The sequence below is a fragment of the Neolamprologus brichardi genome, chromosome 5, assembly GCF_056152115.1.
Source record: "Neolamprologus brichardi isolate AB-2024 chromosome 5, ASM5615211v1, whole genome shotgun sequence".
Lineage (NCBI taxonomy): Eukaryota > Metazoa > Chordata > Actinopteri > Cichliformes > Cichlidae > Neolamprologus > Neolamprologus brichardi.
This window is the reverse complement of record NC_142108.1, coordinates 28,591,438-28,619,296: the sequence shown is the minus strand read 5'-3', so window position 1 is coordinate 28,619,296 and position 27,859 is coordinate 28,591,438. Positions and strand designations below refer to the sequence as shown.

At 39.6% G+C, this 27,859-nt stretch overlaps 2 protein-coding genes across 3 annotated transcripts; both read left to right on the top strand.

Moving 5' to 3' along the window:
- Window positions 1-18: 18 nt before the first annotated feature.
- On the top strand, window positions 19-4,078 carry gpd1b (glycerol-3-phosphate dehydrogenase 1b). Its single transcript, XM_006782787.3, has 8 exons — window positions 19-177; window positions 1,548-1,725; window positions 1,848-1,988; window positions 2,103-2,241; window positions 2,323-2,435; window positions 2,707-2,943; window positions 3,034-3,140; window positions 3,489-4,078. The coding sequence occupies exons 1-8, from the start codon at window positions 131-133 to the stop codon at window positions 3,583-3,585; spliced, it is 1,059 nt and encodes a 352-aa protein (XP_006782850.2). The 5' UTR covers window positions 19-130; the 3' UTR covers window positions 3,586-4,078.
- A 2,072-nt stretch (window positions 4,079-6,150) lies between these two features.
- Window positions 6,151-27,796, top strand: cers5 (ceramide synthase 5). 2 transcript variants are annotated; one of them, XR_015719054.1, is made up of 11 exons: window positions 6,151-6,453; window positions 15,705-15,810; window positions 16,993-17,123; window positions 17,445-17,502; window positions 17,647-17,697; window positions 18,845-18,937; window positions 22,087-22,215; window positions 22,962-23,068; window positions 23,954-24,110; window positions 25,432-25,572; window positions 26,901-27,024. XR_015719054.1 is itself a non-coding variant. In XM_087840986.1 (10 exons), the coding sequence occupies exons 1-10, from the start codon at window positions 6,281-6,283 to the stop codon at window positions 27,063-27,065; spliced, it is 1,170 nt and encodes a 389-aa protein (XP_087697112.1). In that variant the 5' UTR covers window positions 6,151-6,280; the 3' UTR covers window positions 27,066-27,796. The 2 variants fall into 2 exon arrangements, 1 of the variants encoding a protein (XP_087697112.1); XM_087840986.1 differs by lacking the exon at window positions 25,432-25,572 and having other exon boundaries at window positions 26,901-27,796.
- Window positions 27,797-27,859: the final 63 nt, after the last annotated feature.

Below are 27,859 nucleotides of genomic sequence, written 5' to 3'. Positions count from 1 at the left end.
GTAACAGAGCAGACCAACCATCAGGAGAGGGTGTGCTTGCGCCTCAGCTGTGTGTCCGGTATAAATACAGCGCGCCGCGGCTTCAGCGTGTCTTCGCAGCAGCTGCAGCTTAGAGTTGAAAGTCAAGTACATGATGGCAACACCGAAGAAGGTCTGTGTGATTGGCTCTGGTAACTGGTGAGTAAAGGACTTTAGATCACGTTGTGCACCTTAGGAATCCTTTCAGTTTAGAGTTAAGTGGAGTGGGCTGTTGATGGTGCGCATAAATAAGTAAATTCCAATCAACATATCGGTATTTTTATTTTTGGGGGGTTTAAGATTACACCCACAGTGGGACTTTTTGTGAAGGCGGTCTAAAGTTGGTAAACTTGGAGGCCAGTAGGCAACTTTAGCCTCTGAGAGTGGATAAATGATTCATAATTTCCTGCTGTTTTGCAGGACTGGAGAGTGGATTTTTTTTTTTTCTTTGAATATGATGACCTTTGATATCCTGAGAAAATCTTTACTGAAGATTCCCTTTTCATTATTCTGCAACATTAGTGCTGAGTCAGCACTGATGGGGCATTGCTGTCTCTCAGCCAGTGTGGCATTTTAGTGGTGGAAGCAGTATGTAATACTATATTACGATTAAAATTGTTGGCTGCTTTTATAGGTCTGTATCAAAGTTTTTTTTTAAAAAATGCAGCAGAATGGACCCCGACTATTTCTATACATACTGATTATTACTGATGCATTAACTGGTTACCTATAATTTAAAGGCAAAGTTGTTTGATGGGAAGCATTTCAGCGTTGCCCTAAACCTAAATAATACCTAAATATTAATGTAAAATTAATGTGGTCAAAAAAATACACAACCTCTGAGCTCTAAGGTGCAGTGCAGGAAAGGTGCTGTGTTTTAGTGAAGTACCTAAGTACGGCCCTGACCAGTATCTCATAGTAGCCTAAAAGGTCAACTGTGACATCTGAAATATGATCATTAATATGCTGAGCTTACATGTAAAATGAAATTGAATTAGGTCCTTCTAATGTGTTTTTTGTTGTTGTTGTTTTTGTTTATTTTTTAAAATATATATTTCACCTGGATTTTTTTTTTTTTTTGTCTAGAAGAGCATTTTAAAGCTATTTAAAACACATAATAGTTACATTATCCTTTTATACACTAATAGAGGTCCATCTGCCAGTGAGAGAGGATTTCTTTATGTCTTTAAGTGACTGACAATATTAAGTTTTCCACTGAGATTTTACTGTAATTCCTAAAAACTGATCTTTGTGTAGCTGGTTTCAGTGTTTAAGCTCCCAGATATAAGCAACAGTTGACCTAAGAACACGTGAACATCTTGAAATCAAAGAAGTATCTGCTAAACCAAATAGTCAATAACCTTTTGTTCAACTTTTTCTCCTTCAATCACTCTGGGAGCACAGAAATCTGTTTACATTTGTTTTTTACATTTCACGTAAGAAAACTGAGAACAGTTTTTTGCAACCGGTACATTCATCCAGCCAGATTTGTGGCAGCAGAATGATTTCCTGTGTCACCATGTCCACAGGGGCTCTGCCATTGCCAAGATTGTGGGAGCCAATGCAGCCAAGTATGACAAGTTTGACACAACAGTGAACATGTGGGTGTTTGAGGAGACGGTGAACGGTCGCAAGCTCACAGAAATCATCAACACAGACCATGAAAATGTGAAATATCTGCCCGGTCACAAGTTGCCTCCCAATGTGGTGAGTCTGACAGCACTCTTTCTCCCTCTAGGACTGTTTATTGAGTCCAGAAGAAGGCATATACACCGTGTTTTATCTCTTTGCTGATCCCAGGTCTTACTCTGACTTCTCTCTTTCATTAGCTGGCTGTTCCAGACTTGGCTGAGTCTGTGAAAGGAGCTGACATCCTGATCTTCGTGGTCCCTCACCAGTTTATTGTGCGAGTGTGTGACACCATCAAAGATCACATAAAAAAGGATGCGATAGGAATGTCTCTTATCAAGGTAACATCATCCTAATAATTTTATTTTATTTTATTTTTTTAAAAACAGTGCGTTAAAGCCTGAGAAATATTTTACAAATAAGTGAGGGGATTTTAACATAACTGGTTACTTTAGGGTGTCGATGCCAGTCCAGAAGGTCTGAAGCTGATCTCAGAGGTTATCCGAGGGAAGCTGGGCATCACCATGACAGTCCTCATGGGTGCAAACATTGCCAGTGAGGTCGCTGATGAGAAGTTCTGTGAAACAACCATTGGTATGGAGTTTATTTCTTTGATAAATAATATTATTAAACGTAATATGGGAACAGATTGAGATTATTTGTCTATAATTTTAGGGTGCAAGGACAAAGAACATGGGTTGGTGCTGAAGGAGCTGATGCAGACCACCAATTTCCGTGTGACTGTGGTGGAGGAGTCTGATGTTGTTGAGATCTGTGGCGCACTCAAGGTGTTTCATCCTCACCAAGCTAAATGCTTAAACATATCTATCTATCTATCTATCTATCTATCTATCTATCTATCTATCTATCTAGATAGATAGATAGATAGATAGATAGATGCACTGTGCATATGCATCCAAAGCAGCAGAGCCAAATCTAAATGAATCTGTGTATTTACTGTATAGAAAAGACAGTGTTTGTCCAAAAAGTCCACTTCCATCTGTATCTACACAGTAAAGATTCTTCACATTCATATATATAACTTCATCATCACTGCAGAACATCGTGGCAGTAGGAGCAGGCTTCTGTGATGGCCTGGGATTTGGAGACAACACCAAGGCAGCAGTGATTCGTCTCGGCCTGATGGAGATGATCTCCTTCGCCAAGGTCTTCTGCACTAACTGCCCCGTCTCACCTGCCACCTTCCTGGAGAGCTGTGGCATCGCCGACCTCATCACAACCTGCTATGGTGGACGCAACCGAAAGATTGGAGAGGCATTTGCCAAAACGGGCAAAGTACGAAACAGCTCGTGTCTCTCTCATGTCAGTCTTCCTCTCTTGTTATTAAAATGATAATAATGTGGCGCTCGTTGTCTCTCCTTGTAGACCATCGAGCAGTTGGAGAACGAGCTGCTGAATGGTCAGAAGCTTCAGGGCCCAGCAACAGCAACTGAGGTCCACCAGGTCTTGAAACAGAAAAACATGGTGGAGAAGTAAGTCTGTTTTATTATTATCAGTATTGTATTTTACCTTTTTACAATGAGTGATACTTACCTTTATATGTTTGAGTTGGATACTCAAGAAAAAAGTGGTGCCATACAAACAAGTACACAGTGAAGTTGCTGGCACCAGGTTTTAGATTAATGAACAAAAATGGCTCTTTCCAAAAATAAGCAAATTCACATGTCAGCACCTCTGAAGCTCACTAATGAGCTTGTTTGTTTAAAGTTACTGCTTCATATTTACTCTAGACACGAGATTGATATCAGTCTTTTCATCTAACTCTGGCAAGAATGTGAATGTGGAACTATTTCCTTAATAATCTCCATTTGCCCTTGCAGGTTTCCTCTTTTCACTGCCGTTTATCAGATCTGCTTCAATGGCCACCCAGTCTCAGAGTTCATCATGTGCTTGCAAAACCACCCGGAGCACAATTGAGGGACTGGTGACGGGATAGATGTTTGGACAAACTTTCACACTACAATTACAGTATCACCAAGGACATTAAAGGGGGACAGGTAGTCCTGACTCTTCATGTTTTAGTCTCAAACAGAGAAAAGTGGAGCAGACTTGCCTTCCACCTGCCTGAGCCGCATGTGTTGACCTGCTGTTGTTACTGACAGAGGCATGCATTTGGTTTCCATGTCTGTCTTTACTGATTGCCGCACAAATCTTTTAAGTCTTAAAAGTTTTGAAAATTTGAATTGTTCTCCTTTACGGCACACAAACCATGACCTGACTGTTATGAAATGTTACATAATACCTTGTGTAAAAGTGCCCTGACTTGCCTTTTCACTGAGGCGTTTGTTTTGTGAAGCACTGAAGGGGGAAAACACATAACCTGTCCCACTGTTTCATCATGTGGGCTTCCTAAAACATAACTGCTTACAATACAAAATCTATTTTGAAATAAAATATTGATCTTGTTTTATTTTTGTGCCTATTTATGTTTTCTTTTGAACGTGGTGGTGCATGCCTGCAGGACACACGCATACACTCAGGAAGTGCCCCACTGTAATCTGACCCGAGCTCAGTCTGGCTGCCACTCTAAACTCTTCACCTTTACCATTTCCTAGCACGTCTGCCTCAACCTTTCTCTAAGGCCACATCCTGGTTTCAGCCACAGCCCCCATATGTGATAGCTCCATTGTTCCAAATAGATTCCTGAATTTTCTGTAATTTATTCAGTGCAGTCATTAATGCCCTTGTTATTTCCCCCACTTAATTAAGTCGCAAATATCCCTGGAGGTGCAACAAAGCCATATGTCTGTCTCCATATGCCAATATATCCCGTCAATTTTCAGTCCCTGTTAGTCACTGGCAGCCTGTTTGCTCTGGCCTTGAAATGAAAATCTGCATACTTCTGTTTTCTAATTAAACACACAGAAGCAACAGTCCTATCCATACAAGCCTTTTGATCACAGAAATATGTTTTTAAATGTTTTTCAGCTGTGTCGCTCATTTATGTGAGTGGACTGTAAAGTTACATGATTAGGCACTTCTCTAAAACTGGACTCCCTAGCTGAAATCCCTTGCATAGTTATTGAGTCAACTGGCCTGTGAGATATCTAATAATAACTCTCTCCAAAGGAGCAAATGGTCATCTATAATTAGACGGGGCTACAGCCACCTCATACTCTGCCGAACAAGACAATACCATACCATTGTACTGCAGTGGAAATCCCAAAAATGTGTGTCATTTTAAAATTTTGTTTTATTTTGATAAACGAACACGAGGTTTTTACAATGAATTTCTGGCTAAGATGTTGCATTAAGTTTCTTGAGAATTTATAGTTGCAATACACCCACTGACCACTTGGGAGAGCAATCGCATCAATCACAAACTCATCGCTTAATCTGGTGGTTTTTTCTAAGCTATCCGTGAGGCGCTACCAGTTGAGATAACCAAAAACATGGATTCCTGAGAAGGAGCTGTTAAACCTCACAAGTTGTATGAGCACAACTCTGATATGCAGCTGTGCGTCTTAAAGTCAGGCTCTAGAAATTAAAGTGAAAGGATACTGATGCCATGCGTTCACACACATGTGCCCATCCCTTCAGCGAGGGAGGAGGGACTTGCTTCACTTCCTCAATTCCGCTCGGCAAGCAATGTGAGTCAAGTTAGAGATAAAATCCAGGAACCTGCATTTGAAATTAAGTGAGTGGTCTATGCAAGCAAATTTAAAATGTCACTCATGAGAGGAGGGGAAAAAAATCGTAATTCCTGTCCCTTCTGTCACCCCAAGCCTCTGCACATCCTCCTTCACTGAATCCACGAACCTCCTATCTGGCAGCTTAAACTCACTATCTGTCCTCTGCACATGTCCAAACGATCTCAGCCTAATCTCTCTAGCATTATCTGCAAATCTTTTTAACCATAGCTGTTCCTCTGATATACTAATTTCTAATTTCCCAACAAAAATGTGAACATTTTCAGCTCTGTTACCTCCCATCTTTTTGTCAGTGTCCCCTTCTCCTAACCATAAATCATAGAAGGTGTCATTAATGTATTAAGTGTAGTATACTTCCCTACCTGTGCTCCTTGAAGCTTCACATGTATTCTGTCTTGCTTCTACTAACTTTGATTTTCTTCTCTCCAGAGCATACCTCCACTCTTAACTCTCAAAATTAAAAAGGTCACTAATGAAAAGACAGTCTTAATTCCTGCCTGTCTTTCTATTTAATAAGTGAAAACAGTTAATGTTCAGATGTGAGGATCGCTTCATAGTTTGCCTTTAAAAATATAAAGTTAGCAATCCCCAGCTATACAAGGAAGTAACAAAATGATTATGGCCACAATTCTAACTCAGTCAAATATTAATTAAAAAAAGAAAAGAAAAAAAGACGAGTGACAAATAATTTAAATGAGTGAACGATATTTTAACGCTTTCTTAGGTGAAATGTTATACCGTTATGTAGTCATGAATCTTATTTTGAAAAAAAAACCCACCGGAAGCGTAGCTAGTTTTGCGGTAATTTTATCACTTTTGCGGTAAAGTTGAGTGTGGCAGTCGGCATATAGAAGTAGCCCGGTGGGGGGGCAGAGCAGGCATCCAACAAGTTTCACACATCTTTTCTTTGAGCCAAGAAATACTTTGCTCCAAAGCGCGCGGGCACAGGGACGCGGGAAAATATGGCTGGTCTTTCAGCCTGGTTTTGGAACGAGAGGTTCTGGCTCCCTCACAACGTAACCTGGGCGGATCTGGAGAACCCAGCTCCCGGGGTGGAGTATCCTAAAGTCGGACACTTGTTTACCGCCTTACCGCTAGCTTTGGGAATTTTCGTCGTAAGGATACTCTTTGAAAGGTTCGTATTTACCGCTCATGGCGTTTTTTCTTCTTTAAAAGGGGGAGAGGGGGAATCTCCAAAAGTTAATTTTAACGGATGCTGTGCCCATCAGCAGGAAGATGTGTAAGCTAGCAGTGGGAGGACCACTCTCTTTAAATCACGGGTTCCCAACTTTTCGCACGCCAAACAGCCATTTCGTTATAGTCAGTGACTCAACCTCCAAACTGCTGTCTCAACTGTACTTTTATTTTGTAGTTTCTTGTCCTTTTTCACTTCAAATTTAAGGTTAAACATGATCAAAGAAGGATAACACGGTGGGAAGTTTACTAATGATTTTGCCGGAACACTCCCGTCAAAAAAACATCTCAGGTGAAGCTTGTTTAGTAATCAGAGTGTGCGTTTTTAGTTGTCTTGTGGGGGTAAAGAAGAATATGTAGCTATCGCACTGCTAGTCCGCTACTTCATATCAAACCGGCACATCCTCTTGTCACATAGTATATGATTAGGAGCCATCCCTAAAACGGTTGGGTTGTGCTTTTGTTCATTCTGCATAATTGAAGAAGGGACACACAGTGTTTGGTACCTTTGGATAGTAGCCAGCTGCAGGCCCTGCCACACAACTAAACAGAGATGCCTTGAAGGCATTTGACTCTGTCACTGCACAACAATGAGTTTTAATTATTTGTTTTTATAGTTGAGATGTTCTTGTCTTGAGATATCTGATCTTCTTCCTCAAGTGCAGGTTTACTGCTTTAATTGTGATTTATTTATTGTTTTTTAAAAGATAGCATGTGGCATTTCCATGGCAGGTGTTGGCTGTTACAGGTGGGGCATAAATGTAAAGACCCCTTTAAAAGATCTCACAGTTGCCTAATTTCAACCGTTTCTGTGTGATTTAGCCTGTCTGTCTGGAAAATGAGCGATAGAGGGGATGTTGAAGATTAAATTTGAAAAACTCTTTCCAGACCTTGTAAAGAAAATGAATCCGTCACTGGTTTCCCATCTGAGTTGCCGCCACAATGGCTGACAGACCTGAGTGGTAACAGGAAAACCACAGAGTCAGTTTTGAACTGTGCTACGGACTGACCTGATAGGGCGGTTTCACAAATGTCAACTTGTTGTTTGATTGAAGGTTTGATGAAGGGTTTGTTTAGAAGTCGATGTGTTGGGGAAGGTTTTGTCTGCTTATCAGTTTTTCAAGCTTGACAAACCAGTCGTGGAGGTGTGCGTACTGCATTGCTTCAGTGAAATGGCATGAAGCTGAGCTCAGATAAAGCCTTAAATTCATGTTTTAGAAACTTATTAGCTAGGATTATTTAACACTTGTGTTATTTCATTGCTTCATTTATATATATAAAAAAAAAAAAAAAAGTCCTATGTTTCTCTCAATGTTGAAGATGTAGGATGTGAGCTTGTGGAGAAATATCACAGGTGTGATCTAGTACTTAGATATTTCTGAGGAAGTAATGAACAAAGAAAACTGTACAACAGTTATCTGGTCGGTGTGGGATAACATGTTTCTGGCAGCGCTTCTCCTACTTTCACTGTGCAGGGAGAAGAGGATAAAGCTCACAGTATATGGAACAGCTGTTTGGCCTCGGTGTTGCATATGTATGTGAACATGTATGACTGCTTGTTTTTCCTTTTACTGCTCTAATCCTAGAGGTTACTTTCGAGTGCTCCCTTATTTCCCAGGGGGTCACCACAGCAGATGGATCTGCATGTTTGATTTGGCACAGATTTTTGTGCCAGATGCCCTTCCTGACACAACCCTCCCATTTATCTGGGCTTGGGACCAGTGGCGTACTAGCATGTGACCCCCTGAGGCTGGATTGGTGTCTCCTCCCAGTCAGAAACTGGGCAACTTTCATGTCTGAGGCACATGTGCTAACCTCTATAATTAACCTATTTTATGTAAAACATTACTTGTATAAAGATGTTTTGTTAAAAAAAAGGTTTATGGAACAAAAAGTTGTTCAAATATGCTGGAGTTTGAACCTCTTTGGACAACAGAAATTTGCCACAAAGTCTTTTGGTTTTTTTTCATAGTGTATGTAGGTCTGCTCAATTATGATAAAAGCAATAATCACAATTACTTTGGAAAGACATTAATCGGTCAACATGATTGTTCTGTTAGTTTTCACAAAAGTAATCTTTTCATCCCAATTATGTTATAATTCGAAGTAAAATTTGTAATTGAATTGCAAAAGTCAAATTAAACACCCCGGCTTAAATATATGTGCAGTTTTTGGTTTTGCACCAATAATGAACTACCTCAAAATATCAGGTGTTCACAGGAAGCGCTGAAAGCAGGCAATTGTTTCTGGATGTGTTTGTCTAGAACCTTGCTCTACGTCATGCATCCCTAGTTTCTTTTGGTCAGCTGTTGCACATGCTGCTGCTTTTATTTGCTCAATAAATGAACAGTGCCAGTTCTATTGTGACAGAACCACAAGACAAGCATTGTATATTAAAGGATAATGCGCAAAATAAAAAAAAATCCTGAAATAATCTTAAAAGATTGAACAAAAAACCTTTATTGTATCATTCTGTAAGTTTTATTCAGATGATTGTCTTTAGGTATTTTAAAGCACCTGTATTTCTCAAGAAATTTCCACAAGGTTAAGAGTTCATCCGTGTGTTTTTACAGCAGGCCTAAGCCCCGGGAAGATTAAGCAAATCTGTCCCCTGACATCAAAAGCATGACGGTCTGAAATTCCCTCTGAACATCGCCTTTGCAAAAATGAACACCAGAGTCCAGGCTCTGGGGCTGCTTCGCCCTGATATGTGTAGGCAAAAACTCTGAATAGTCAATGTGTATCAATGCTACACAATATTATGCAAGTTCCTGTAACTCAAACCAGTACTGCTACCCCTAGCAGAGAGATTATTTTAAGGGTAAAACTTTCTCTTGAAAAACTTAAACCTTGGTTCTTTGGGGGAAAATGCAGGTAGCGTGACAACAAACAACAAACAGATGCTGACGTCAAGAACTACACCTCTGCTGGTGCACATGACATATAGAAACACACAGGAAAGAAGGGAATCTTCTTAACAGGACAGCCAGGACATACGGACTAATATAATATGAGCTATTTCTGTTAGTATTAGGTAAGTAATATTGCTACTCAGGGGTGGGTTTCCACTTTACACTTCGAGGGACATCTCGAAACAAAGTGTTCAACTTTGGCTAGTTAAATTTTGACGTAGTCAAGTGCCTGTAAATAAGGAGCAATCAGATATTGGAGGTGGTGAAGGGGAGCTGCTGAGCTGTTCGATAAGAAGCACATGGCACTGAGCCACCTGTCTCAGGTGCCAAAGCTGCTACTCAGGCCCTCTCTGATGAGAAGGTGTCCTCCGACAGCCTCGTGCAAGGTGATGTTATCAGAGAGCATTTACTGTGTGACTGTCTCATTCATTTATTAATCAGAAGAAAAAAAGCACATCACAGCTTTAGTTCCTACTCTGCTAAAGGAAATAAAGCTTGTAGCATGCACAGCACTGCACTCACACATGATTCACACACAGGTTCAGTACACTTATGTCACTGTTGGAGGGTGAGCTCAATTTTTCTTTTTTATCATTTCAAGGAGTTACTCAGCCTAATCCAACCAAAAAACGACACGCCAGTAGGCTCAAGCTATGATTGTTATTTCAGCATGCGCTGGATAGCTCAAAATACTACTAAACCCAATCACCTTAGCTGTTGTTGCCATGCAAAATAGGGAAATAATAGGTGGAAGTTTTAGCAAATTTAGCTCTGTGTAGGTGGATCTTAGAACAAAGCATGGTGCCATAGTTAATTTCAGATCTCAGAATTTGAAACTGATCTAACTTAAGATGCAAATTGTGTTTTTTTTTTTTGTTTTTTTCTTTTAACACTTTATAGATTAGCATCAGAAACCCCTCAGTATCTGTGGCAATAAACCTCGTTCTTGTTCCAGCATGTATAAGTCCTACTGTTTTATCAGACAATATTATTTGATAACATCCTCTAACGATTAGATAACGTATCAAAATCTTACATTTCACCTTCTACTGTTACTGTCTTCAAAGCATATGCCTTTGTCCTCAGAAAGCTAGGTTCACTCATGACGTTATTTGAAGGATTTGTCTTTTGCCTCCAGGCAGTGTCTCACTCTGACTAACCTAGTAACAGCCCCCCCACCTCCGTTCTGGACCAGTTCATTCTTGTTCGATCGTAATCATTGTTTTGCCACTGGAGCTTATTTTTTAGATGTGAGCAGACAGGCAGTTTTGCGTGTGCAAGCCATTGTAGGCCATGTCATGAGTTGTTAACAGTGTCAAAACTACAAACTGAGATGTATATAGGATAATAATTAGCCAAACCTGGTTTTCTAATCTGCTGCGGTACCTTTGGTCTGTGTCCTCATAAACTCTGTTATTCTATATTCTCTGTTAGTCTCCTTGTTGAGAGTTCAATGTCCTGACTACATAATCTAACCTTGTCTTTTCCCAAAGTCATGCTTCCATGTTAAGTCATTTGTGTTTCAAAACACATGCTGTAAAATCAAGTCAAATGAAGGCCACAATTGCGTCGAATACTCTGCTATAATTAGCCTGTGCTTCAGCCTCCGCTCTGGCACTGGAAGGTTTACCAGCGTCAAGGTGGTACGTAGATCAGTGCTCTTCCCTTCACAGCTGTTCAGTACAGAGACCACACCAAGCCTGTCTCCTGGTAACAGGCCTTGTGTTGGTTAGGTCGTCAGTTTCTGAGAAGAAACAGGCATGTTTTGACATTTAACATAAATAGGTTAGCTTACACATGTTGTTGCTTTCCCCTCCTCCTACTGCCGTTGTCTGAAGACCATCTCTGCAGGCTCAGACTTGAATGAACATTTGTTAATTCATGCTTTCCTTTATCATAAATTTAAGGACCAGTTGCGCCCAGTACAACCTTGTGGTTGTTGCTTGTGTCTGTGACACATCAACTCGCGTTTTGAGTGTGCAGCCATTTAATAGAGATTGCAAGAGAGCTAATGTAGGCACTTAACTCTGGCGTAGGTTAAGAGCTGCACACTTTGTTGCATTCAGCACCGTGCAACCTCTGAGCTTATATTTGATCAAAATGCCAAACACTGATCCCTGCATGTTGCCTTTGCTTCTAAAGTGTTTTATGCTTAAGGTGCACTGTAAAACGTGGACTGCCTTGAGTAATGTTTAACAACATCGTGCCACATGGAACTCATCTATCCGGTCAAACGTCTCTGCAGAAGTAGGTGTACTTCGGATTGAGTTTTTTTCATTTGCACCAGTATGTTACAGTCATCACGCCACTCCAGTTTACTCTCAGTATTATGTTCAGTTTGTGAAGCGAAACTCAAATGACATTTAAAACCACCTATTTTTATTATTATAGAGCCACATGTGGCTCTAAAAGATGTCTTTATTTTCTTTGAACTTTATGAAGATGGGTTAAATACACGGTCTACTTTGTATGATGTGGTATAAGTTATATAACCGAGCTACCTTGAACGGCATACTTGTCATTGCTCTTAGCACAAGGAAACAAAGTACTGAGAGGTAATTGTCTTTCTTACAGGGAAGGAGACAAAAAAAACAAAACAGGGAGGACTAGAAGCTTGAGTGGTTTCATGTTAGACAAAAGACATTGATTTTTAGATTTGTGAGAACTTTTTCTTCTCTCTTCTGCGTTACTCATAAAGCAACACAAAGGCACTCAGGCTATTTTGTGATGAATTGCAGTTTCCCACCACTCTGTACACCGCCAGCACAATAGAAGTTTAAACATGTAGAGGATTTTACTGCAATTCAGTCTGGTTTGGTATTGCTAAACTTGGACTTATTTGTATACCAGAGATTTGTCTTAATGTTAATGGATCTATATTATCAAAACTAAACCTTCTTGCATACTGGATAGAGTAAAGATAAGAGGTGAGTGCATATCGAATTATAAAGCATTATAAATCCTGGATCTTAATTGGTCAACCAGTAGGGTAACCCTAACCCCATATTGATGCATGCATGCATGCATGAAAGTCTGTACACCTCTGCAACATAACGATCAACAGTGATAAACAGCAGCATAAACTCAGTTCTTTTTAGTTACATAAATAACAAATGATATTGCAAGTGTCTGATTATATTTACCTAGCATGCCTCTATCCTGCTCTACATTTTTGTTCTTGGACTCTCTTGAGGTAGCTTTGCATGATTAAAAGTTCAAAATAATCCCTATATATCTTACTCTTGATCTTAGAGCAGTTCCTCAGTTTATCCTGTCTGAAACAAAACATGTTAACTTTATTGCCTTTAAAGCAGTTACTCTAAAACTTTTTCTGGCGACCTCACAAGTTTATTAATTTAAAAATGTTACATTTTGTTAAATAAAAGCAGGCAAACTTACATTTTCTTTAGGAAAAAAAACAGTCATTCAGACCCACCTAAACCACATCTTTAAGCCAGCTGTTTTCTGATTGGCAGCCACCCATAAACGCAACAGTTCCACTCTCTAAGATGCTCTCTCTCACTGTCTCTCACTGACATCATAAAGACCCAGCAGTAGAAGAAAACTTTCTAAGTGACAGCTTTTAGAGCTTTTGGCTTTGCACATATGCTGACCTCTTTATTTGAAATTTTGGCCATGTTTAATATGTCCATCTATTTGAAATATTTGACAGACGATGAGAGAAAGTAATAGGTCCCATTTTTAAAATATTTTCTAAAAGAAGGAAATTGGCTTAAATTTGTCAACTTTACCTGTTTCTGTTATCTGTTATTTGGAGCCCCATTCACTCATAGTTTCATTTTTATTTTTTATTTATTTTATTTTATTTTAAAAGACAAGAATGTCAATATCACTGATAGGCTAACACAATCATTGCCAAAGTAACAGTGGGAGGACACAGTCGTGTCCAGACCTTCTGGCGCTAATACTGCATCATGTGCGATTGCTTCCCCAGTGACCATCTCCCCTGAAAATGTGATGCTCTGGAAAATCAGTGCATGTGACTCGTGTTTAAGCTTTTATTCATGTTTCTCATTTGCTCCATGTGCACAGTTTATAGGTTTAGTAATACAAATTCTTCCTGGAAAAAAAATACCAGAGTCTTGTGAAATAAATCTAGAGTATTAAAGTTATACCAAAACAAATATTTAAACTTTCTTTTATCTCTTACTGACTACATTTTTCCAAACCTCCTTCAATACTCTAAGTTTACTTGAAGGAAAGTTCAGCAGTTTACCTCAAACCGCAGTATCTTAAAGTTGTGTTTGTGGGACATGATATTTCAGACTTTGTGACACTGTGATGATTTACAGAATACCACTGGCATGAACTGTACATCTTGTGTTTTTGTGCAGCTACACTAGGGCACCGGCTGTAGTCGTTAATTGTTTCCTTAACAACAGGCTGAAGTGACTCACAGCTCGTACAATAAATACATGAATATGCTTATGTACATAGAGATTTGAATCTTAAGCTTCCTTACATAAACTTGTAACATCACTACGTGTAGGCCAGAAGAAGCAGCTTAGAAAATGACTGTGGCACCACACTCGCTGCTACATTGTCTTCAGTGGAATGTTTTTTGCTTCCTTTTTTCTGTATTACAGAAGAAAATCCATGTTTGCAAATCACAGGATTGTTCTGGTGTTATTTGTAGCAGTCTAGATTTAAGCTCGTCAGTAATACAGTTTAAACACATAGTTTAAGGCCATTGTTTCTGCTGGACAAGTATCAGAATTTGACCTTTGCAGCTACTAGACTGTGCAGCTGTTGATTTAAAGTTGCACTAGGTGAGTGTAGCACTGTCCACCTGCCATACCACATACTGTGTGACAAGTCAGAACAATGGAAGTGCAGTAAGCGCAGCTCTCACTACAGAGAGGAGGAGCAGGATAAGAAAGTAATGCAGGTTGTTTCCTGTGGGGAAAGCACCGAATCATGCGCAGCGTGGTTGAGAGATGAATGACTGGTCTACCACATAGACGGTATAAAAAAAGGGACGTAGCTTCAGGATCTGAAAAATAAAATGAGGACCACAGGGGTGATGCAGGCCACTGCAAAAAGTCTTCCATTCCTATAGAAGGCTGTGGGGAAAAGGACTTCTCACCTCTGGAAACACTTTTGTGATGAGTTTGTGGTTTCAGTCACTGGCCACCCCTCCACCAAGATGGCAACAGTTAAAACGTTCAGCTTATAAAAGTCCAAACTCAATTACTGTTTACAACTTGAGCCAAGATGATTAAAAAAGAGAGCGTTCAGACATCAAGGTCTCTCTAACAGAAGTAAAACTCAGGGTTTTGTAGCATAACCTGTGGAATGGTTATCAATTGCCTACAGGTGCCTTTGTTTCCGGATTGCTGAGGTGCTCACCGCACTCATATCACTCTCTGTCACTCACCGTTTGCTATCACCGGACCTGTCTTTAGCCCATCTGCACCCACAAAATTCCCACAGCAGAACAGGCCACTGGGGGCCTGGTTACACTTGCAGGATGAGCACAAATGATAAAACCTGTAGGTTGATACCAATATACTACCATAGGTAGGTATCACCTTACAGCATGTATCTGTCACGCTCTAATGGATAATCTGCATATTACAGCCTGCACAGAACAGTAATCAGCCAGCATAAAAAAAACAAGTGGCCTGTGAAATTGTTTTTGATTGCAGGCAGTAATACATTTAAACCTGCTCTCAGCATATGACACTGTGAACTGTTTGCCTTGCCTGTTGAGCCACAGCATGTCTTTAGCATTTAGACAGACATTTGTGGTTTCTTTCCTCGCTAAAAGTGACAGTTGAGTCATAATGCAGAACAGATCTGCAGGCAGGGATCACACAGGCTCAGAATGCCCATCCCAGAGTCTGCGTGGCACGCAGCAGAGATGGACTGCTGGCCTAAATAGAGAATTTGTTTGTAAATTATTTTTGAATATATTCAAACCTACCCTGAAGCTGTACGTGGGAAAAACAAGGTACAGCCTTGTCTCTAAAGAATAAATCGATGCCTGACTGCTGTGCATTGTATGTTTGCCAAACTTGCTGTCTACAACAAAGACACTCTAGACTGAAACTCTTACTGGAAAAAGAAAATGTACAAATTTCACAGATTACATACTGTGTTTCTCCGTATTAAACCACGAAGAAAGATACTGTTTGACAAAGGATCGAAAGATACTTAAAAATCCTGCCAGAATCGGCCATGTATGTCTCATCTGAAATAGCTGGTGTGCATGCCTTAGCAACAGAAAGTGACTTTCCATGTCTCATCGCTGTCACAGATTTATTGCCAGTCCCTGTGCCCGAAGTCTCCACATTCATCAGGGTGCTGGAAGAAGAGCTCAGCCCAATGCAGTGCTGGAAAAAGTGTTTACATCCATCACAAAGGTTTGCATGACTTATTTCACTGAGTTCATTCATGTTATCTATCAAATCAAGACGGACACGTGACTTGTGTTAATATTAAAAGTGCCTCGAGACACAAAGTCCACTGAATTAAGATTTAACTCAAAGGCTGACATAATACAGTCATGTTTGCCTGGTTTTATGGCATTTCTGTGTGGTGGGGTGTGTTAAAGATTTCAGATAAATCCTCTTTTCTCGCATGTGATTACTACTGGTATTCTGCCCAAAGAAACTGCTGACATAAACATCAGCTTTTACTCTGTTTATTCATTTAGTGTTGATTCATTAAAAGCTCTGTTTAGACTGTGCTCATGTTAGAATTTTATTCTTATTCTTACATATTTTTTTGTCATCACTAATTGGTTATTTTCACCCAAATAAATGAAAATAAGAAAAGGTCATAGTTTATGCGAATAAATGCTTATGCAAAAAGAAAGAATGTTTGCACTCGAGATTGGAACTTAAAAGGTCTTATAGTAAGCACATAAGATTTAGTAGGTACGCTGAGAAGTAACTCTGACTCTGATCTATATCAATTTTTATTTCTTTGTAACCTTATTGCTGTGGCCCTTACACAATAGTTGCAGTTTCTCTTGTAACCTGTTGGAAAAATTAATTGCCCAATCCTGGAATTAAAGAAACGGTTGCTGTTGTAACTATTTCATGCATAGTTGGAAAACATGTTAAAACGATCAGCTTTTTTTTCTATACCATATGTTCACAAATTATGTGCTATCAGGATGTAAATTCCAATAGGGACAATTTTATTGTACACTCAACAAAGCCAATACAATACCTGTCTGTCATCAGATGCAGGAGTTAAGCAGAAATATTTCTCCAGCATTTTTGTTTCCTTTTCTGTAAATAACTCCACAGGCAGACAGTGCAGAACTTGCGTGCTCGCGGTCGATGGGTGCCGTTAAACTCCACCTGATCATATAGCAACTTGTCGTTTTCCCTACTAGGTCTTACAACTTCTGACAACTTTTTAAACATCTAATAACTTTATATGATCTCAGTTTGATAACAAGTCTCAAAATTTTAACCTCAAATTGTTGTTTATTAACAAAGCAATAATACACAGGCTGGATTTCTAAAATAACAAGCATATTTTATTTCCCTCGGGTTTCCAGTTTATTTATTTTGTCTTTGTTCTCATGACAGAATCCAGACTCTCGCCATCTGGATGGCCTGTCCAAGCAGCTGGACTGGGAGGTGCGAAAGGTCCAGCGTTGGTTCAGACACCGCAGGAACCAAGACAAACCCAGTACACACACTAAGTTCTGCGAGAGCATGTAGGTTAACTCCTATTGTGCTCACCTTTAACCTCTCTGCAGGCTCAAGTAAACTGTGGATTTGTTTTTGTGTTGATGACGTGTGATGGTGTGCGTATGTCCCAGTAGTTTTTTTTTGTTTGTTTGTTTTTTTAAATTTGGTTATTTGATTTGAGTAGATCTTTTTAATGTTTTGACTTGGATTTAAATTTACATTTAGATTAAGGATCAGGTTCCGCTGTAGTAGGAGTAGAGACCGTGCACTCTAATTCTCAGCATTATTTTACATTTGTTGTTCTGTGGTTTTTGGTTAAAATGGCCAATTTCTTCTCGTACTTCTAGGTGGAGATTTACATTTTATTTGTGTATATTTACATATGGGTTCCAGTTTCTGTGGCAGGTGAGCGCACCCACAAATGAAGCTTTGATACTGTGACAACAATTTTGTTACCAATGTTATTTGATATTTGTTATAAGTCGGTGTATTTAATGGTATTGGCAATGTTTGGTTAAATAATGTGCTTTTGTCTTTACTTATTTTTAGTCTCCTTGGATGTGGGATACACGGCATTGTTGGTACGGTTACCCCTACCAGGTATGTTGTATCTCTAATAATTCCTTAAAGTCCATTAAACAAGCAGTGTTAACCATAACAGTCATTCCCAAATTGAAGCAACCAAATGAAGAATAAACTATTGATTTCTTGGTGATTGGACTGTACTCCGTGTTCTGTGAACAGCTGTACTAAATAAACTGATGCACAGAAAGCTATGTGCAGATAAGTAGCTAATGTTGATTTTTTTTTTTTTCCCCTGTCCGACTGTCACAGCAGAAGCATTATCAGTATCTGTTTGTTCTTACTTCACTTCCTGATCTTCGGTACACAATAATGTGTCATAAAAACCAGCCTGACTACTATTTATAACTCACAGACATTGCTTTCCTGCTGATAGCCCTATATTATGCTGAGATTAAAGCTAATAGTAATTCAGTTTTATTTATACAGCGCCAAATCACAACAGTCGTCTCAAGGCACTTTATATTGTAAGGTAGACACTACAATAATACATACAGAGAAAAACCCAACAATCATATGACCCCCTATAAGCAAGCACTTTGGCAACAATGGGAAGGAAAAGCCCTCTTTTAACAGGAAGGATGCTATACTATAATCTTCTGTTCTTGTTGGCTGGCCTGATTTTTAAAAAATTCTGAAATATTTTAAATGTACTGAATGAACCTCACAAGTTTTACAGGCACTGATGTGTTGATTGTCATTTAAGATAAGTAAAGGACATTTGTCATACACTTTTTATCATGTCATATGCCTGTCAGGCTTTTATTGAACAACATCAAATACAAGAAAGTGAATGTGTGACACTGTTTTATGCTTTACATCTCAGGTACTTTTATCACACATGTTTGTAACAGAATTTATCAGTCACCACCAAATTTATTTTAATAAACTAAATCTAGCATTATATTGTAGTTTTTAACTTTGGTTTGCACTATGACTGGCAGGAAGCAGTTCACTGGAAAGCACAGCCTCATGCAATATTGCAACATTATGACATCATTCTGATTCACTAGGCAAAGATCACGTTGTGCACTGTGATGTTTTGCAACACTCCAACAAGTGGTGACAGCGTGTCGGTCTCTAGAAGAGTTTTAAAACCGGCACTTTAAAATAGGTGAAAGTCATTCAAACCTTCCTTCTGCTTTCTCTCTCTCTCTCCCCTTAGGCCATGACTCCAGGTCTTTATCACTACTATGTGACAGAACTGGCCTTCTACTGGTCGCTCATGTTCTCCCAGTTTACCGACATTAAAAGGAAGGTGAGGGGAACACCGATCACGTGTTTGCTAGATCAGATCGCAACAGATACTCCACAGCTGCAACTTTCCGTTAAACATTGGTCAATAAGTCTTTTGTTCCTTATTTGGCAGAGGCAGAGAAAATGAGAATGGGTGTGTATGTGATGCAGGGTTTTTCACATCTATGCACATAACATTAAACCTTAATCGTGACTTTGCTTTATTAACCGAAAAAACAAAACAAAAAACTCTTGCAGTTTTAATTAAGGGCAGTCACATGCGTTATATTTTTTTTTGGGAGGGGGAGGGTGAAGCCAATGCTGCTCAGTCTGAATTCCTTGCATTTTCAGCACGAGGGCGCCCACTGTCATGTGATTGCAGGCTAGAGCAGGCCTAAGTCTGTTAGAAGGATAGAAGTTCCACAGAAACGCAGTGAATGAGAGGTTGTGTTTGTTACAGCTGTTGGCGCTTTCCTTTAATGTCTTCCTTTTTTTTCTTTCTATGCAACAAATGCCTGGAAGTGTTTTAATTAAGCAGCTTCCAAATTTCCTAACCTGTTAATTTAATTAACCATATTTGCTTCTACTCAGGTGATTGCTTCACTGGATTTGTGCTCATCAAGTTAAATGCCTTTTTATTCACATCGGAAATTCTGCCAGGTTTTTTTCATCCTTTGCTCTATTTTTGCTTCGTGTCATGATCCAAGCAGCCAGGAACACACAGGCACAAATGTAATCTTCAAAAAAATGGGTTTTATTAAACCCCAAAAAGGACAAGATGATTACAAAAATTCAAAATAACAAAAATAAAGCTTTTAAGAACCAAGTGGGCCCATAAAAGAGGTTAACTTAACAGAATGCTACTCAAAAGTCACTTAACAAAAACATAACTCAACAAACTGACCTGCCCAAATGAGAAACAGCTCCAGTTATATAGCAAATGAATAAACCATTATATACACCAAAGGTGAAAACTAAAGAGATGACAGCTAACCATCATTCAAGAAGAACCCCATTCCCCCTGCATGATCACAATAGATGGTCCAGTCCCCTTTATTGGCTTCTGCATTTAAACCAGCTCCACCCTCAGCCTCCTCTTTCAGCCAAACCAGGAAGGACTGGAGCGGAGGTCAGGTAACTCAGAAAGAGCAGAAATATAATCAATATAACATATACTTATATAAAATAACAAACAATGCAAAGCAAAGTCTATGCCACCATTTGGGCTATAGCTTAGTGCTGTCATGCATTACAGGTAAACTCAAAATATCAAATTAGTTAACTTATGATCACAGAAGCTTTAGAGCATAACGTAAACATAAGACAAAAGACCAAATGAATATTACCTAAGTATCTCAATTGTTTGGTTGCATGCAGCCATCACACTTCGTATAAGAAAAATATTGTGTGAATATTTACATTAAAGGATTTTCCAAACAGGTAAAAGGGACTTTACAGATTAAAGATTTAGGGCCTGTCAGAACAATCTGAGATAACAGTCTGCAGTCTGCTGCTAAAGCCTAGACAACCTGACTGTCAGATGCATGTTTTCTGCTTTAGCATTAGTTGCGTGTGTGTGTGTGTGTGTGTGTGTGTGTGTGTGTGTTTGTGTTTGTCCAAGTCTTGCTGATTAGATGCCATTGAGTTACATTTCAGTTTAGTTGAGCTTTAACTCTTTACTTGCAGCTGCTCCAGATACTCCACTTTACTATATTTACCTTTGGCCTTCTGAGGCCCAGCCTGCAGAAAGTAGTATTAACACTTTGTAGTCAATTGTGCACCTTTGACATTACATTGCAACATTTTTGTGGGTTTTCTTGTGTGTCTTCCACATTTCAAACCCCTCAGTTTTATTGTTCAGTCCCTACAACGACCACCACCACTCCTGTTGTGTTTGTTATCTCATTATCTTTTTGAAATATAATGAGATTTGATGTGATTCACAATTTAAAGTTTAATCAGTGACTGCAAGCTACCTGCTTTCTCAGGAAACAAAGCAGCCACAAACCGTAACATTTCCACTTCGGTATCACAGTTGGTATTGGGTTTCTTTTTAAAAGCTGTCTTTGGTCTGCACCAAACACATCTGCCGTCACTAATGCCAAACCTGATTACTCAGTTCAGGCGACATTATGCCAGCAGGCCTGGAATTTGCCAGTATGTTGATTGGGAAACTACAGTGGACATCAAAGCCTTTTTTTTTTTTTTTTTTCCTCCGGCCTGGAAACTTCTATTTCTGTTTATAGACAAATACTTTGACACCAACCACTGCAAGAGTTATCTGCTGATTCTATGCTTGAAATGAAGTTTATCTTGGAGATTGCTTTTGGCATTAAATGATTTGTCGTTATCGTTAAGTTGCATTTTTTTCAGGACGGCTGCTTTTTGGACAAACTGGCCTTTTCTGAAAGTAGAGTGATTTATGTTCTGTTAATTTGCCAGACATCCTGGAGCACTTTAGTTGTTAGCGCAATGCCATTTCGTTGTTTATTTGCTATTATTTTTCATAGGCAATCACAGCTTAATGTTATGCATGCCCTTCTTTTCCATCATGTATAAAAATATAAAATATGACTGAGGTTTTTGGGTTGCTTTAAGTGTTTATTTTGACTTTCTTCTCTATATTTTTGTGTCTGTGGGAGAGGAAAACTTTAATATGATCATCTCAACCTGGCTAACCTGCTATGCAAAGAATAAGAAATATTTTGAGGCATTAACTGTGCAGAACTATTCTAGTACAGTTTAAGGGTAAAAATAGGGCGTTAGAAAGGGGCGTAATGGGTCCACATTCAATGGCTTGACTGTTTGCCCCTTTAGTGTTTACATTTGTTTACTATGTTTCTGATTCATGAGGACATCACATAATCATGTGCATTGCCTTTGTTGCAAACATTTAAACTTATGGTACTCAGTCTGCTTACAGACATGAAATACAGCTTCAAATACTGACCTAATAAATGTATTGGCTGAAGTTCAAGGGTTACCAGAGGGACTGTAGTTCAGCCAAAGTGTGGCATTAGTGCAGGCACAAAATGAATTCAAAGGTAGTTGAGACAGTTCAGTGTGGAAGTGGTAGTCACACAGATGCACATCACAGGAGAACAGTCATAGAGCATATACAGTGCTCTGTATAGTGCTCTGACTTTCCTCTTTTCTTTACTTATTTTTTAGGACTTCCTGATCATGTTCATCCATCACCTCGCTACAGTCAGCCTGATCAGCTTTTCTTACGTCAACAACATGGCACGAGTGGGGAGCCTCGTACTGTGCGTCCACGACGCCTCTGACTTCCTGCTAGAGGTCAGTTACACACGCTGGTGTCAGTAAGCATTGTTTTCCTTTGCTGTTTTGCATCCTGTACGTGTTAATTCCCTGGAAGCTCTTCAAATCGCCACCTGCTGCTGGTTTTTTATTTCACTGTCCTGGCAGAATTTTAAAGTTTTATTGTCATATGCACAGTAAAATATATTTTCCTGTACAAAGAAATAATTCCTTTGCTGTCCACAGCACATGCCAAACAGAAAAAATGCACATATAAAATAGATGAATAGAATAAATTTTTTTTACAGCAATATAAACAATTACAAGGAACTACACTAAGCGGACTAAAAAAAAGAATAAAAATAAAGATGCAAAATATATACCAAAATACTCTGAGCTAAAATGACTGTGTACATATTTATGTAATTTATAATGCAAACTGCAATATTTTAGATGAGCTGCGAGCTCCTGTCAATTGAAAGCACATATGACGCGCAGCAGGAAGTACGATGAAATGGTCGGGTACCGTAGAAACTTATTATGGTAAAGGGAGTAAGATACAACTGCCATTGGTAATTGAGCAGCCTTGGTTTTTCCCCAAAGGATATTTATTGTTTACCAGACTTTCTGCTTATCGCCAGTTGGGTCTCTAAACAATGGAGATGAACTGGAACCAACTTCTGTTTTTGGTAACTTCTTCTTATCTGATGTGTGCTGTGATACAGAACAAAACGTATTATAATGCTTTATTTCTGCTCTTTGCTTTTGTGTGTTTGTTTCAACAGGCGGCCAAAATGACAAACTATGCCAAGTGTCAGCGCTTGTGTGACTTCCTCTTCATCGTCTTTAGCGTGGCATTCTTTATCACACGACTTGTTATATATCCAATATGGTAAGTACACCAGCAGTATCAGAATGAATAGCCATAGATGGTTATAGATTTTAGCTTTTTTTCATTTCGTCTACCTGTTGTGCATTGGGAAGGTTATGTTAAACAGCTCTTAAATAAAAACAAAAACAAAGAAGAAGAAGAGCATAATCTGTTGTCACCTGATTGGCTGTGACATATCTAACAGCTGTCACTCACACTGGTCAGAAACACGCAGCCTGCACTTAATCTGCAGTGCTTAAATGTATTGCTGCTGACCTAAGAATAAAGAAAAAAATGCCATGTGCTCCCGTTTAAATAAAATTATAATCTGAAACAGGTAGCAGCACTGTTCTAGATCAGATGAATCCTTTTTCAGGACGTCTTAAAGATTCACTGGCTTTACCTCTGGCCCAGAACACTGAGATCAGTGCTGGTGTTTACATTTAGGGACATGTTTGGATGCCTGCTATTCCTCGGCAGAGACCTGGATGTTGCAGCTCAACTTCCAGAAAGAGAGACAGTCCTACAGACAATAGGGAACCTATCACTGGCAAAAGTAACCTGAGCAGCTATATTCAGTGTCTTGGTGTGGATGAGTGATAAAGCTAGTGTTGCCGCTGCAGCTACCTGGACTGAAATCCATACCTGTGCTGGGGAGGTGGGTCTGTTGACAACCTGTTGTCACTCAAGTGGATGTAAAGGAAGACATGACCTCACAGACCACTCAAGTGACATTACCGTAGATCTGTGTTACTCGCTTGCATGGCTGCCTTTGGCTTGCAGGTCGGGATTCCACTCTGTATGTTAAAGTAAGACTTGTTTAAAGAGTGCTGCTTAAGCTCATTTCTGGGACTATAACATAGCCAGTCTTCACACATGCGCCTGTTTATCTCCTCCTTCAAACAGGATCCTGAACTCTACTATGTTTGAGAGCTGGGCCATAGTCGGGCCGTATCCGTCCTGGTGGCTCTTCAACGTTTTACTTCTGGTCCTCCAAGTGCTGCATATCATCTGGTCCTACCTCATAGCCCGTATAGCCATCAAAGCCATCCTGCGAGGCAAGGTGGGTCACAAGGAGAGTTCAGCTGTCAGGAACTATTTGTTTTGACTAAAGAAAATCTCCAATTCAAGCTATTATAATGACAAGATTCCCTCATTCACATTCATGGACACTTTATTGTGTACAATTGGTTAGTACCACCCTTTGCCTTCAGAACTGTCTTAATTGTTCATGGCACAGATTCAACAAGGTGCTGAAAACATTTCTCAGAGATTTTGGTTCATGATAGCATGTCAATATTCCACAATGTTCCACCCCATCCAAAAGGTGCTCTACTGAATTGAGATCCTGGCGACTGTGAAGGTTGTTTGAGTGCAGTGAAATCAATTTTATATTCAAGAAACTGATTTCAGATCACTTGGGTTTTGGGATGCGGTGCGCTGTCCTGCTGGATCACATGATGCTACACTGTAGTGATAAAGAGATGGACACGGTGAGCAACAATACTCAGGTGGTCTGTTGCTTTAAATGCTCAGTTAGTAATAAGTTCAAAGTGTCATTACACAAGCACCATTGTACCACCAGCAGCAGCTTGAACCATTGATGCAGAGCGGGATGGAATAATGCTTTGGTGGTGTGTTCAGGGATGCTCTTCTGGATACATTGGTTCTAACTAGTGGTTATGTGAGTTTTTGTACTCTGTCCATTCTCTTATGTCCTCTGACATCAACAGTGAAGTTTTGCCCACTCACTGGATATTTTGTCTTTCTTAATATTCACTGCAAACCCTATAGATTGTTATGTGGGTAAATCCAAGTAGATTGTCAGCTGCTGTAACAACAATGGCACGTTCAAAGTCATTTAAATCATCTTTTTTTTTTTTTTAATTCTAATGCTCAGTTTGAGCTTCAGCAGGTTGACTTGACCATGTGTACATGCTGCCATATGATTGGCCGATTAGGTGTATGCCTTAACAAACAGTTAATGTATGTTTTTATATTGCTCATGACTTCTGAATGTGTACTTTGCGCTATTCCCTGACGTTTTCATTTAATTAAAAGCAGGCCAGTCGATAATGAAAATCATCAAATTGGGCTTTGTATGCAACACGTCAAACCCTTCCTGCACAAGAGGAACACAAAGTGTATTTGTCACCTGGTAGAATGATTTTTGTAATGTGGTATGAACACCTGCTAGTTTCACTTCACTACAATTGACACACCCTTGGCTGGAAGTTTATATTTTTATTACATTTGTGTTTGGTATGTTAGCACACCAAACAGAATGTTTGTCCAAGATGACACCACGGCTATTTTTGGTAACGCCTTTGCTGCCTCTTGTCTTTTCCCCCTTCATCCCTGACTGTGTCCCATTCTCTCTGCAGACGCAGTTTGCTTCCCCTCCCTCTGGAATGAGAGAGGGAGATCCTGTCTTTCTGTCTATGTTTGTCCAATGAGCCCTCCTCCGCTGCTCTCTTGCTTCTCTGCGTCTGCTCTGTCTGTTGACAACTTCTCTGTGTTTGGCTGTAAGTTGCTGTTCACTCCCTCTGCCGTGATTTCTTTCACAAATCCTCCGTCCTATTCGTTTGCATAAAGACTCACAGTAGCTGCAGTAGATTTCGATTAGACAGTCGTTGTACTGAATTTGAAGCCAGCAGTAAGAGGAGAGTAAATGATAAGTAATGTGGTAAGAGTGTTATGAATGTCAGGTATGTCCCACTGTTTCTCATTAGTGAGGACGGTGTCGAAATTGTCCCACAGCACCACCTTGTGGCAAATGTTGTAAGAATAATCCAGTTGTTACACTAACTGCAGTTTCCATTAATATGAAGCATCTTCTCGTAACGCTTTAATTTGTTGTTTATTACTCGCTGTGAGTCAAACTAAAGCGTGAGGCCACGTTCCAAGACCCTGTCCCTACGCCCGCTCACACCATTTACACATTTATGTGAAAAGTTCCTTTAATTATTTCTTCTTTCAAACAAACTAAGTGGAAGTGGGTAGTAAAGCCCTCCACCACCGTGTTTGCATTGATGCAAGTTCACTAACCTCATTTGTCAAAGGTGCAGCATCTGTTTTGCGTCCGATACGGAGGAAACGTCGGAGTAATAAACAAGATGACCTTTTGTGGAAGTGTTGTGCATGTGTTGGCCAACAAGACTTTGGACGTGTTTCTGAAAAAGTGCTTTGAAATACATGTATGTTGTTTATTTTTTTTCTGTAAATGTTAATAAAAAGGAAGAGCTTTTTAGAAATATTGTAAATATATGAATGTAAGTGAAATAGAAGAGGCACTTAGTAGTAATATAAATCATCTGAGATGCTGATTAGAAGTTCCTGTTTCCATCAGAAATGGGTGAAGACATCTCAAAGTTTTCCGCTGCGTTTATGTCCTACATGGTGTGAAAATGGCTTGCTGGTGATGTTTTAATATCAAACAAAGATAACCCAGACAAACACAAAATGCACTTTTACGATTGATCATTTCATTCAAAAAATAGCTTTCATCTAAACCTACCTGACCCCAAGTGAAAAAGAAATAAAAATGACAAAGACAAGAAAGCCAAAATTCATCCACAGCAATGTGAAACTCATTACCAGTTATCACAAATGCTTGATTGGTTTTTCCGCTCTTCTGAGGAAGAGCTACATTTATTAGGTTTACGGTGTAATTACTTTTTCACATATCGCCATGATGGCTTGGTTAGCATTATAATTTAAAAACTGCAGTGTCCTTGTTAATAAGATGCTAAAACCATCACCTTCACAAATTACACAGAATGGCCTCCTTTCAGTCTGCTGTGGTGTTTGTAATTAATTTTTTAACATTAACGTCATACTCTGCGTCTCCTAGGTGGGCAATGATGTTCGCAGCGACATAGAGAGCAGCTCTGAAGATGAGTCAGCCTCGCCAACACAAGGCTTCAAGACCTCCCCTCATCCCTGTAAGGGAGAAAACGGCACTAATGGCCACTGTGCTTCTGCCAAAGCCCGAGCTCAGAACCACAACAGCTGGTGACGCGGAGCCTGAAGCCCCCTGCCGTTCATCCCCTCGCAGTGTCTTAGAGAGCTTTGTTTGTCTTCTGACATTCCTCTGACGCGCAAAGCTCACTCCCACATTCTCTCTCTCACACACACACACACACACACACACACACACACACACACACTACACTACACTGACAGTGAGTGCACACAGATTCATGTGTTGGTGAACTGATGATAGATAGACACTGGGTCGTGTGATGAGGCGACACGTAAAAGCTGCAATGAAGTCTGTTGAAGCGAGTGATTTGCATAGCCGTATTTTTTACAAATGTTGGGATTTATCGTGTGCTTGAAGATGTTCTTTGGATTCAAAGTTCTCTCCCAGTTTTATTGGTCAGATGAACTTGTTTGGTTATTTCTAAGGGTTAATTCACAACAGACGGCACAGGTGTGTCACAGCAGACGTAGCAACATTATGTAATATTACAGCTGTGGTTTTATCAGCTTTTAAAAGCACGACACCGGCTGTGAGAGACAGTGTGCCTGAACATATCTGCCCTTTGCAGTTCATTGTGAAACGACCCTTCACCACAATGTTGTGAGAGATTTGTTTTATTGTTTTTTTGTTTTTTTTTTACTTCCGAGACCAAAATGTTGATGAAATTGTTGGATATCACTGCCTGTAAAGAATTCCAGATATAAGGATAATAATAAAAGTCTGCATCATGTTCCTACTTGAGTACCTAAAATAATGTCTTTCCAAATATATTCTGTTAAAAGTTTTTCTGCTTGTCTCATCTTATTTGAGTCCTATTTCAATGTATT

What these genes read in the sequence shown, in the direction of transcription:
- gpd1b (XM_006782787.3), top strand. Translation starts at nt 131, where the DNA reads ATGATGGCAACACCGAAGAAGGTCTGTGTGATTGGCTCTGGTAACTG. An exon ending in ACAAGTTGCCTCCCAATGTG is followed by an intron (nt 1,726 to 1,847) that starts GTGAGTCTGACA and finishes CTCTTTCATTAG; the next exon opens with CTGGCTGTTCCAGACTTGGC. An exon ending in AGATCTGTGGCGCACTCAAG is followed by an intron (nt 2,436 to 2,706) that starts GTGTTTCATCCT and finishes TCATCACTGCAG; the next exon opens with AACATCGTGGCAGTAGGAGC.
- cers5 (XM_087840986.1), top strand. Translation starts at nt 6,281, where the DNA reads ATGGCTGGTCTTTCAGCCTGGTTTTGGAACGAGAGGTTCTGGCTCCCT. An exon ending in GTAAGGATACTCTTTGAAAG is followed by an intron (nt 6,454 to 15,704) that starts GTTCGTATTTAC and finishes TCGCTGTCACAG; the next exon opens with ATTTATTGCCAGTCCCTGTG. An exon ending in GGTTCCAGTTTCTGTGGCAG is followed by an intron (nt 17,503 to 17,646) that starts GTGAGCGCACCC and finishes ACTTATTTTTAG; the next exon opens with TCTCCTTGGATGTGGGATAC.